The sequence below is a fragment of the Gallinula chloropus genome (assembly GCF_964237585.1).
Source record: "Gallinula chloropus genome assembly, chromosome: 1".
NCBI lineage: Eukaryota > Metazoa > Chordata > Aves > Gruiformes > Rallidae > Gallinula > Gallinula chloropus.
Genome location: NC_140085.1, coordinates 41,044,456 through 41,057,074, shown reverse-complemented (window position 1 = coordinate 41,057,074; position 12,619 = coordinate 41,044,456). Strand labels below are relative to the sequence as shown.

At 40.6% G+C, this 12,619-nt stretch overlaps 1 protein-coding gene across 1 annotated transcript in view; it reads right to left on the bottom strand.

Annotated features, from left to right (window-relative positions):
* CFTR (CF transmembrane conductance regulator) overlaps positions 1-12,619 on the bottom strand; it is a gene marked incomplete at both ends in the record, with an annotated part of 91,048 nt that overhangs the window by 71,885 nt on the left and 6,544 nt on the right. The window contains 2 exons of the mRNA XM_084268578.1: positions 4,893-5,004; positions 6,251-6,361. Of these exons, the coding sequence (XP_084124704.1) occupies positions 4,893-5,004; positions 6,251-6,361 (223 nt within the window). The remainder of the gene's footprint in view (positions 1-4,892; positions 5,005-6,250; positions 6,362-12,619) is intronic.

Sequence of the window (12,619 nt, the reverse complement as noted above, 5' to 3'; positions counted from 1 at the left end):
TTTGTGTCTCAGCATAAAGCATCTGATACTTCAAAACTAGCAAGAAAGTATTTAAATCTTTGTTATATGAATGTGTTAAATTCTGCCAAAAAGTTACTAGTACTGCCTTCCAGCTGAACACCACACAGACCACCATATGGAGACTCAGAGAAGTGAATTAGCAAAGTTCAGCTGCAATTATTGTTTTACCAAGACAAATAGACTGGGAAAATCCCCTTTAATTTTTTTTTCCTTCTCCTTTGGGTTCCTTTTGGACTCTTACACAAGAATAAACCCAAGTACTTCCACAATCTGCACTGTAACCCCTTTTGAATGTCATTGTTAGTGGAGCTGATAGTCATCATTCCCTTTTTCCACAGAAGAGGTGACATTTCAAATTCTAAATAGCATACCCGTGCTACACACTGCATTTCCCAAATTAAACACCACTCCACCCCAAAACAAATGCTGTAAACCTGAAGCCTGCTTTGACAAAGACTTCAGTGTTATTAGCAGGCAAAGGGATGAGTGTTTATTAAAACACACATGACCCAAGGCAGCTGTGCTTAGACCATATGCACCCCAAAGTGGCAAACCAAAACGCCCCAAAACTCACAAAATACAAAACAGTCACCTCTCAAGGGCATTATGGTGCTTTCACACTCAGAGATTCCAAGATAAGCTTTTGTCTATAGGCTTACAACAGCAGGGTTTGTTGGGTTGGGGTGTTGGGGGTTGGTTTTTTTTGTATTTACTCTTATTCCAGTGAAAATGCCACGCTCTGCTGCTGTGTTTGTTGTGTCTATAAAGGTATTGCATACATGCCTAGCCCACTGGGAAAAAAAGGTGATTTACAGACTAAGGGTAGAATAATGGCTGGCAATGATCCAACTCATTTGCTATCTCATGGGGCATAAAAATTCACTGGTTTACAGTGGAGATTTATCATCTTACTTATCGAAGATGCTATTATCCTGTCTACATACAAATGAATGCAGAACTACCTAGTTTTCATTTTTCCTCTTGTAGCCTCAAAATTACCCATTGATACATACATGCATAAATAAACTGAGTAGAATGACCTGCCTAAAACAAGCAGGGGATTTGTGCACCTAACAGAAAATCCAGTTTTCAAGAGTTGTGTTTTTCCTTCTCCCATCCTTGCTCTTCCCTCTGCATTCATCACAGGCCACTGAGAAACTCAGACACATCCCCCCTCACAGAAATCTTAATTAAAAGAGCAAAGATCTGAAGAGAAATGAGAGTATGACACAGGATACCGTGCCAATCTGACCTGGTACAGCTATTATTACACAATGAGCACTTTTATATTACGTGTATCCCCCATATGCTCAATCACTCTGCATGTGAAGACAATGATGCACATCTCTGCTTTGGCGTATGCCCAAGAAGAGCTTTGGGACTTTCGTATCCCTCTCTGCCTCCTCACTCACACCCGTGACCTATATGCAAGAACTTCAGGAAATCCTCATTAGGGTCCTTTGGGATATGACACCAAAACCATTTCTGAGTTGATGTCAGCAGCTGCTGTGCCTGAGTGGAAATGTATCTTTAATGGGGATGAATATAGGAGAAAAAAGTAAGTAAAAGTAGAATAAAACTGATCCTCGCGGCAAAGTACACAGTTTGTTAGCTGGTATTGTGCTAAAAAGCAAGATTTGCTGGTTTGTTTGTTTTGCTGCCATACCACTTTTCCTTTAAGTTGCAAAACACATCGGCTGATGAGGTGAAGCACGGAAGCTGTTTTGAGCGGCGGGGGAGCGGATACACCACGCGTGGTAACTCAACGTGCCTGACACAAGGCTATTTATCAGGGAGAGTCGTAGTGCTCTAGGGAGCCAGAGCACAAGTGTCCACCCTGCAATAACATCATTACCTACGGCGCGTGAGGGGAAAGGGGGAGACGGAAAAGCTACGAGGCCTAATGAGAGCAGAGCTGTGATGCCACTTGCAACGACAACTACACAAACAGCAGGGATGTCAGCAGAGTTTGAACCACACTCCAAGAAAGGTGCCGTGGAAATGGCTCAGGGATTAGGCAAGGGAAGAGCTGAAAGAAAAGTTCAAAAGAACGCACAACTCGGTTGCACCTATGCCAATACGGCACAACATCCTGTCCCCGTTCAAATTAATGGCAAAGCTCCCATTAATTTCCGTGAGCAGGGGCCTGAAAAGAACACCAGCAGCTTTAGCAGCAAGTTTTTTCCTCTTACAGCTTGCAGTAAAAGGAAGACTAATGACAACAGAATCAAGAATCTAAACCAAGATTCAGTCTTTCCGTGTTCATTGTGGAAGGTGCAGGTTTTGTTTTGCATGCCTGTGATTTCTTAAAGAAATTCGAACAACCAACCAAAGAATATGACTCAAAAATCCCACAGTCCTGTCCTGTCCTCACCTGGTGTAAAATTATGCTCCATTAAAGAAAAATCAACCCTGCACAGTCCCACACACGCATTCCCACAACACATTTCGTTTACCTTTACTCTGGGAAAGTGATTCTCAAAACCACCCCTGAAAGACCTTGGACACTGCTTAACTTTTAAGAGGAATGCACTACTGCCATAGTTTTGGCTGGCAGACTCTGCAGGAACACCTATCATAGCATGTGGTAGGATAACTTTATAGAACTGCTTTCTTAATTAAAAGAAATGCAGACCTGACATGATTAAGGAATTGCTGACTTGGTGAGGAAAAAGGTTAAAAAATTAAAGGCAGCAACAAGCTGGCAGGAGCAAATGAGACAGAATTGAGTAGGTGTCCACAAAGGGCCTCATTCCGCAGACTCATCCCCAAAGAAGGTGAAAGAGTACAAAGAAAAGGGTTATTACACAGCTCCTTAAATAGCAAGAGGCCCTGTCCTAGACAGTTAACTGCTCTACCTGGAAAAGGACAATTAATTGAGTCATCAGCTTCCATTCTAGCCACATCCCATTCCTCCTGCCAGCCCAGGATGGTGCATTTCAAGGCAAGAGATTTCCATTTTCTCTTGAGAATTTCTTCCTTTTTCTTTAGATCATTTTACTTTGTGACTTTCTGATTCTATTACTGACAGCCATCACCCCTAGACTTGGTGTTACAAGAGAAAGCAGCGGTCAGTTTTTCCATAATTCTCAGGGAAAATCAAACCTCAAGTGAAATTGCAGTATGTTATTAATTATCCAAATCCAGTCAACAGTGATCTAAACCAGAACATGTCCAGATTAATAAACTTAGGAATATTTCACAAGATTTTCATCCTAAGACCCTCAATAAAGTTACCTTTGTTACCTGCAAGATCAGCATGTCTTTCACACAGCCGTGTAAATGGGATGGGCTCTGTGGAAATTTATTGCAGTGAAGCTACTCTTTGACCTGAAACGCTGCCTGATGCATTAAAACTTCTCACCCTTAAAAAGTCCCTTTTCTAATGCTGAGAAGTCTCCATGTTGTTACAGACTCGTGTTTTAGTTTTCAGCATTTTCTTATTTACATTTCAAGCATTTTGCACAGAAGTATTAAAACTTGAGAGTATAGATATTGATGTGGTTTCACTTAGCATACATCTTACAATTGAACAGATTATGATCTTTCTTCATCTGTCTCCTAGAAGATCTACCTAGCTTGAAATGTCTACAGAGGAGTCAGTAGCCAGTTCATGAGCACAATGACAACTCTCCAACACTACCCTCCCCTTCCTGCCTGGGAGAGAGGTCATTCTAGTAGTCATGAAGGTTTGCATTTCTATAACTCTGCTATTCTGTTAGCATAGTTCCTTGGATACTCAATAGAAAGACAGAAGAAAAGAGAAATTAAATTTTGTAGCAAGCAATTTGAACTTCAGGTACACTTGCAGGCTATTTTCTATGAATTTCCCTTCTACTCTTCTTCTGCCCAAGCCACGATCTTGAAAGGACTGCTAAACTACATCACATTCAACACTAATGCCATTGGAATTAGTTATCATCTCAAAAAAATAGAAATCTGGCCTATAAATTCACCTCACCTCTGAAAACATGACCTTGATTACATCTGACCACCTCGGGCCATTTGGGCTATTACAGCTGCAGCATCTGACACCACAGCATTTTGAACAGGGAAGCATAGAGTTTAGTAGTTTTACTACTAAATTGCAAAAAAACTTGAAAAATAATGTGGATATTTCATGTCCACGCTGGTTAACAGGGATTTTCAGATTTACAGCTTGGCTCTCCAACACACCCAGTGAGACACCACTAATCGTAAACTGTTACCGCAGCTCCCAACCTCAGCCATGGGACTGTCAAACAGGTGACATTTGGTGAGTCAGGGTAATCCTAACACGTTGGAAAGGTGATAACCATAAACAGTTCAGGCTTTCACATCAAGTTCCTGATCGTACACTTTGGAGCACTAACAGCACCACGATCTAAGCACATCTCACACAGTTACTTACGCAAATCATTACCTCTAATGAAGACAACTTGTTTATGGCATACATAAACCTGAATAAAGCATTAACCTAGGAAGCTGGCTGATAGTCACTGTGACAAAGTTGACTAAACCATGTGAAATTGGACTTTGTTTTCCTTGTTTAGTTTTGGTTTATTTTTTAGTGTCAGGATAGAAAATCCTTTAAACACTTTGTAAAAAAACATAACATGAAAAAATACTTACTTTAGTTCAAGCAGTGATAGAAGAATTCATGTGCTACTTGGAGACGCATGTGCCAGCACTATGTACATTTCAAAATGTTTTAAAGGTATTAAGATGCTATCAGGAAATACTTTTTTTTTTTTTTTATGAAGGGCTCTGACAATCCCTCTGCATTTATCATCTTTACAGGATCCTGTATTAATTTAGCAATCCCTGAGAATTGCATCCATTTATGGAACACTAAAAGTTTACTGAAGAAAAAAAAAAGGAACAAATCTTACCCCTAGATATAACAGTATTCCATAGAACATAAATTTCCAGAAAAAGCATCTTCGAAGTGCATTAATAAGTTTGGGTTTTTTCTTTGAAGTTGCCAGCTCTCTGTCCCACTCCCTGAAAAGGAACCAAAAAAACAAGGCCATTAAGTTGCGTGAGCAAATACGTGGGTCTGTGGCTCTGACATACTTCAATTCACTCAAGTATATCCAAGGAGATTCAGCTAAGGTGACTAAAGAAAGAAAACTTTGCAGAGACCCCAAAGACCTGGCCTTCGCTGACTGGATAGATCAATAAAAGTTCAACCCTAGTTCAGCTGCATATTTGGCAGTTTAAAATACTCAGCCGTACATCACCCCGCAGGGAATTAATTCATGAAAAGGTCACATTGTATGTTTTAAAGAAACCTGCTGTACTTAAAGCCAAAGGAGAAGCAATAGGCAAATAAATGTTTTGGAGCTGTTTCAGCCTGCAAGAAAGAAAACACCAACGAAGTACCCAAAAATGTGACTTCTCTAGTGCACAGCACTATTTTTAAGCTGTGTTGCTGGGACAATAGTTTGCTATGTGACAATAAATTGCTGATCAGAAGCAATGCAACATGCACAAAGCTGACATTTAGTCGAAATTCGATTCACAGATGAAAGCACTCCTAAGAATTCCCTCGGCTCTTATCTCCAACTTTCAACAAAATATTAAATAACCAGAATATTCCATTTATAAACTACCAAAAGGCATTAAGCGTACCGATGTGGCCAATACTTCCCAGCAGCTTTGAATAGGTACATCACACTGCAATTAAGTGTAACTGGATTGGCACGACACTACAGACGTGAGCTGCCCCAGCACGCCAGGGAAAGCTATACCGGAGGCTGAGGGAGACCGACCGGATTTAGGCACTTGTATCCGTAAGAGTTAGTCCCAAGAGTAGCACAGTTTCTGAATTAAGACCAACTGAAATAAGTGGAGAGAAGAAAGGAAGCCTAAATGAGGACAGTCGGGGCCTGATTTCTGCAGGAGCAATTGCCTTCCAACAAGGGTATCAAAGAAAACTGAGAATGTTATGCAGTTGAAGAAAAAAATAACGTGAAATTTTACCAGGGTATTTTGGTAAGAAAGAAGAGCAAATTAGAGAATTAACATTGAAACTGTGAATTCTAGGCAATGGACAAAGGTCACAGGTATCAGCATATAGTAATTTAGAGCATCCAATCAGCTCTGAAGGACAAGTGTGCTGAATGAGCACATCCTCGAGCCTGCCACGGGGTGCAACCAGCTCTATTTAAACATTTAATCCAACAGCTTTTTAATGAAAATTGCAATGTGATTCCTGGAATGAGGTTATTTCATGGATCTTTCATACCTTTCTAGTTTTTCAGAAAGATTATCAGCAGAGTCTGCAGAAGGGATTTGATAAATATCTGACAATTCCAGCCGTCGTCTGTAACCCTTTTTCAAAATTGGTTTTGTCCACCTGAGCAGAAAAAAAAAAAGGGAAAATTTTAAAAATCCACTATTTCTGAGGTTAATCCTGGAGTTGCACCGTCTCACCCTGAGTATTCTGACCACAGCACAGTATGTCTATGCGCACATGCACAGACATATGCACACACAGTATGACACACGGCAGTGCAGCTCCACAGTATACTCACAAAGCTATACCAACAAACATAACATTGAAAGAATAATTGTGAAATCATTGCATTTTACCACTCTTGGGCTGGGATCACACCCCAAACTTCCTATTCAGTCACCAGCAGACAAAGGAGCAGAAGGACTGTGGCCTTTGTACTGTATTCCCAGATACATGCTCATGTATACATGAGTAATAAATCAGAACTCCAGTAAATTGGATGTATGAGTTTCATTCATAGTGTTCCTTTGACATCTTCCATCTCAGTGTGCTTTTCAGGCACAAGATTCTTCACTGGAACTCCTTATAAATATCATCTTCATCACATCCATCACACATGTTTTCCATTTCATTTTTTTTCAAATGCATGTTTAAAAAACTTCAATGCCAATTTAAAGGACATGCTGAATTAAACCAAAGCAGGAAAAAACTCCAGGATGGATATTCTGTAGAGAAAATCTCTATAAACTGTTACTAATTTTAGCAAATATTTCAGCTCCTGGAAGGTCTATGAATCCCCTAGTGCCGATGTGCAAAACTTTGCATCAGGCTTTGTTTGGAAACCTTTTTTGAAAGCACAGGACTAAACCAAAATGTAAACACACAGCCATAAGAACTAATGGTGTATTTTGAAACTGTTTGAGTTTCTGCTTTACTGCCATTGTCAAAAAATATTTCCTTAGAAAAACAAAATGCCTGAGAAAGAAGTAGCTTTGCTGTCATGCTTTCATATGTAAACACATTTATGATTATGATGTAAGCTGTGATCTTCAAAACCTCGATAATTTTAACTTTTTTTTTTGTTTAAATTCTCTGTATAGACAAAATTGTGAACAAAATGCAATGGTCATTTAGAAAGTAAAACTTTCTTTAAAAGCCTATTTGAGTTTCTTATCTGTATTCCTGTAAGAACACGTATGATGCACGCAGAGTAATCCCTATGCTCAGTGTCAGCCTCTGATAGTGCAGAGGTTGACACATAAGTGAAAGAAGATCATTAGACGCTACACAAGTGCAAAAAGACCTTGGCACAGGTATCAGAGCCTGTTTGCGTGCAACTGTGTGCGCGGTCCCGCATGCTCTGACAGTTTCTTCAGCGAATTTATGAATCCTATGGGACACCAGTCTATAAGCCCCATAATTTAGCAGAACGCAAACATGTTTTCCAAGGGAACAGTTACGTCACACCCGCTGCGAAGAGAACGTGTTTTAAGAAATTAGGAGGTTGCCTTTCATTTCTGCAGTCATATGGTGGTTTCAGGTGAATCATACAGGCTTTAGGGCAGTGTTTGACACCGCTGTCGCTGAGAACTAACACACAATTCATGGTATGTTGCAGCAAGGCAGCTAGGAAAGTCCGCTTTGGGAAAACATCCATAAAGTTTTCTACTACTGGAAATAGGGGCCAATGTTTTCAGGGATGTCATAAAATGGATTAGGAAACTCATTTGAATTTAAAATAGTACCATTATGTAAAAGTCTTTGATGACCACTGCAAATGATAAATCAGGTATTGATTTGTATTTTGCCATCTCCTCGTGGCAGAAAGGACCAGTTGCCGTTGGGTTTGTGGACATCTTGTGCAGAAATTGCTAATCCCTGGTGCTGGGAGGCAGAACATCTCATGGACTGACTTCACCAAAAGTTCTCTGTACACTAATATTTTGGCAATGGTAAAATGAATACAAGTTATGGGGTACTAAACCACGATTACAGTTGATGGTAATAAGTGATGTTTCTTCCTGAAGAACCACTATAATTCCCAATACTGTAGCTAAGCAATAACCTTGCTGAGCCCCTTAGTAACGCTTTGAGACTGCGGTAGGCGATTCCCAGCTTGTCTTGATGAAAAAGAAATGTGTTACAGTTTCAGGCCTTGTATGTTTTATGAAAACATTTTTCATTGCACTGTTTCCCTCCACACATTTGATGTTATTTACACCTTTGATTAGCACCTAGCCTGGCATTTTGCCACTGCCCGAGTAACCAAACATGACAGCTTTTAGAAAGTGAGCAGAGAGGTTGTTTTATCATTTGGGGAGGGCGGCATGCCAGGAGTACATCTCCTGTACTCCTAGGAACATCTTTTGTTCTACTTGGCTTTTAACCGGGCACACTTATCAGTGCCACCTAAATCATGTGGTCCCAAAACCACTTTCCCCTCCAAAGTCAACAAGTTTGACACAGACTTAGTGCAGTCCTTCTCTGCTCATCAGAGTAGCAGCAACTACGGTAGATGAACTCCTCCAGCCAGCTAAAGGAGCACTGCTGACACCTTCCCCCCAGGATCTCTGCAGCCAGGTTCCTATCACAGGCTGCTGGCAGGGCTTGCACAGAGATGTTCATCTCCCAGCTGCCCTGGCCTTGTTCGGAAGTCCCACCCTAACTAGACCTGGCCAATTTGTGAGCTGTGCCAAGTGGCTTCGGGTTGGAATGGTAATCATGGGAGGAGCTGGTCCGTCACGTGCTGTTTGTCTCAAGGCAGAGTTTTCACCAGCTGCTTGGTTTGTGCCGTCAAGAACTGAAGGAGACAGTATATATTTCATGAAAAGGAATATACTAGACCTAGAATACCTAAGTATCTCCTAAACACAATCTTTTGCCAGATTCCAATAGCATCCAGTCTCCCATTATGCTCTGGATTTTTTGCAAAGTTTTGAAATGCAAAATGGCTATAAATACTTTTTAACTGGCACTATAATCTGTAGTTATCAATGTTTCCTTATCACCAGGTAATGCAGCTCAGTCAGATTTTGTCAATGAATACTGTTCTTCTATTTTAGGGCTTAATAGAAACAATTTGCCAGCATTAACTCTGAGTGTTTTTCTTCTCATCTTTGCCTGGAATGAGAAGTTTCATCTGAAAGGAAGAGAACAAGAAGGAAGGGAAACAGATTGGCTTTACAGCATTACGTTAGCAAATGCCAACGGATTACTGGCTGGCACTTAATGAACTCTTTCACAGAGAAACCTGTAGTGCTGTCAGAGTTTTGCCACTAACTAGGAATGTTATTATGGGTACACACACGTGAAACCCAGTGGGGGACGAGTTTCAAGGGTGTACAGTATGAAAGAAGAAAAGAAGGAAAACAAGTTCCACCTCTATTATTGATTGCCTGTAGCAAAAAAAAACATCTTATGAGTTTGATATGTAAATATCATATACTTAACATGCTCCTTTAACTTCTCTTCTGGTAGAGTTCTAATACCATTTCTTTGTATATATAACAGACTTCTTACTACAGCTATGCCCTTCACCAGCACATTCAGCCTCATCCCACTGGAGCAGACTGTACTGATAGCACAGATGTCTTTGGCTTTCCAGAGAGCATTAACACAGACTGTTAACTTGTCAATAGGATTTGACTCTCCCTTAAGGCTGCTTTGCATGTCACTGAAGACAGAAAGAGCCTCTGTGTTGCTAAGCCAACTGCCCAGATCTTCCTCACAGACACAGGGATTCCCAGGCTTCATCAGACCCTCTTGATCAAGAGTGGAACAGTGACAGAGCAGCAGGGAGGGGCTATCCAAGACCTGCAAAGCAGAGTAGCTCTCCTGCAACAGTCCCTGATCAGGCTGGTACCATTCCAGGTGTCCTGAGCACAACACAGTGTGCTCAATATCTACTGAGCAGCACAAAGGTGACTGTGGCTTCCTTTCCTTTTCTTACAAAGAATTGACTACATTGCCTGTGTGCAATGTAGTCAGGGATAGTGACTGCAACTGCTAAGGAACCAGACCTAAATCTTGACAAGAGACAGAGCAAGAAAAGTGCCTCTGGCTTTCTCTTATCCTTTCTTTTAACAGTGAAGGGGAGGAGGGACAGTGATCATAATCAAGCCCTGATTATGATGCTTTGGAGTCTAAGTTTTACAAGGTGTTAGTAAAGCCAGGAGTTCCTACTGACTGCAGGAAAAGACTGAGGTACAACATAGATCTCAGACATTCTCAAAGGGTCAAACCAGCCTGGACTCCATCACAGGCTCTGCACTCCCATTCTCTCCCAAAAAATATCCATCACTTTGCAGCAAAACAAATTGTAAATTGATGCTTACTTTACTCTTGAGGTGGCAGCTCTACTACACTGGAAACTGTTACCGAGAAGAGTGTCTGAACCACTGGCTCTCTTCTCTGAACATCCTGCTAGGCAGCTGTAAAGGACGACCTTAGCTCTGCAGGATCCTTGCTAACAGGAGGGACAAGTCAGTGTGCCCTTGCAGAACAACTGCCAGACACCGTGGCCTAATTCCTGCACCTTGGTTACCCTCAACAGAGTAGGGGTACAGTCATTTTGTTTCAAATGGGAACCTGCTGAAACAGCATGTTATATTATCTGAAAGCCATATCAACCCTCTAGCATTTTCCCCCGTAAAAACAAACAAATGCAACACTCTGAGCTTAATGTTTACACGTAATTATTGCAGGGCTTCATCAGCAGAAGGTAAATGCAGAACCAACTAATTTTGGCTTTTTGTTTCATTTTGGTTATCCCCCCAGATCACAAAACCTAAGATGCAAATTTCTTCACTAACAAACAATTCTTCCCCATGAGGTGTTATTTGACACGGGAAATATTTAGCTGGAATGTCATCAACTCTGCCACTAGCTGTGAGAAGCACCGTTCTAAGAATAATCAATGCTCTGCTGAAACCCCGGGATATCAACAGGGAATCTTAATTAGGATTAGTCCACAGCAATTTTTGGGGAAGGCGTGCCTGTTTATGCCCAGCTTTTACCAAGTGGCACTTAGATTATTATCTAACCTCTAAATGCTCTCTGAGGTACAGATTTTTAGCAGAAATTCAACGCTTTTTCCTTAGAGTTAGTAAGACAGCCAAAGCATTTTGGTTTGCAGAAGATCCTAGAGCTACTTTTGAGAGAAAACAAAGCATGTGAGGGGTACAAAGATACTTCACTTCGATGCAAGGATGGAAAACATTCAATGCATTAAAATCTGTCAGTTGTTTAGATACCAAAGTCGGGTGTAATATATGCCTCAAATATTTCCTTAGTGAAGCTATCAAAATAACATAGTGGTGACAATGTGCTATGAACGGGGCTTGCAAGGTTATTTCAGCATATACCTACAGTGAGACTGGTTAGGAGAGGATCTTTCTTTGTTTCCACTCTTTTTCTCAATGATGTATCCAATCACAAGAACAAGAGAAAGAGATTTCTTTTCCTTAGTCTTTTGAAGGACCAAGAAAAGTTGCAGAAAGTTGGCATCGGCAAAACTATTGTGGAGCTGTGCTATTTGTGATTGAACCAGGTTCTAAAAACTCCCAGATGTGTCACTAATGTGGCAGCCACAAATTCCATCCAATTTAGCACTGTGCTGCCTTAACCACCCATTTATAGATACATTTCATAACTAATGAGCATGCAGTTGCAGATAAGGTGCAATGGCCCTGTCCACATCTGTAATTTGTTCTATCCCCAGTGACTGACACATAATCAGGTATAAGACTTCACAAAGGTGAACACATTTGTGACAGTTCAAACAGGGGAAAGGGAGAGTAGAAAGCTGTTTTGTTTTGTTTTTTTTTAATTTACATAACAAGTATCAAAATGTAAATCACCACTACAGTAACAAGAAATTGATCCTGAATTAGGGACTACTTCTCTTACTATTTGCCCTTTGCCATCTTCTCTATATCCTGGTATTTGATGCTGCTACTCCTCAGTCTCACCCTTGTAAGTAAATGAGAAAACGTCTCATCTTCTGATTTCCAAAATGATCTTGGGCTTTGAGTAAAGCAACATCAGTATTTTGTTGTGTTTTGTGTTCTGTGTATTTGTTACTTCCAGAGAAATAAAAGGGTCACAGATTGTATAGCTTAACCTTAAATTGAGTTAAACTGAAACAAGTTAAAGTGAAATATCAGATCGACTCCAACACGATAAAGATTCACATATTTTATTTTAAAGTTGAAAAAAAGCGTATATAAAGATAAATACCAACATTAAAAGATGGAAATATGGAATATAGCTCCGGAATATACCCAAAACCAAATACCTTTCCCAGCTGTCACTTAGGATTTCTCCTAAGGCACAACCTCCCTATGGAGTCAAGGCATTGGTATTGCAGCAGGCCATGCC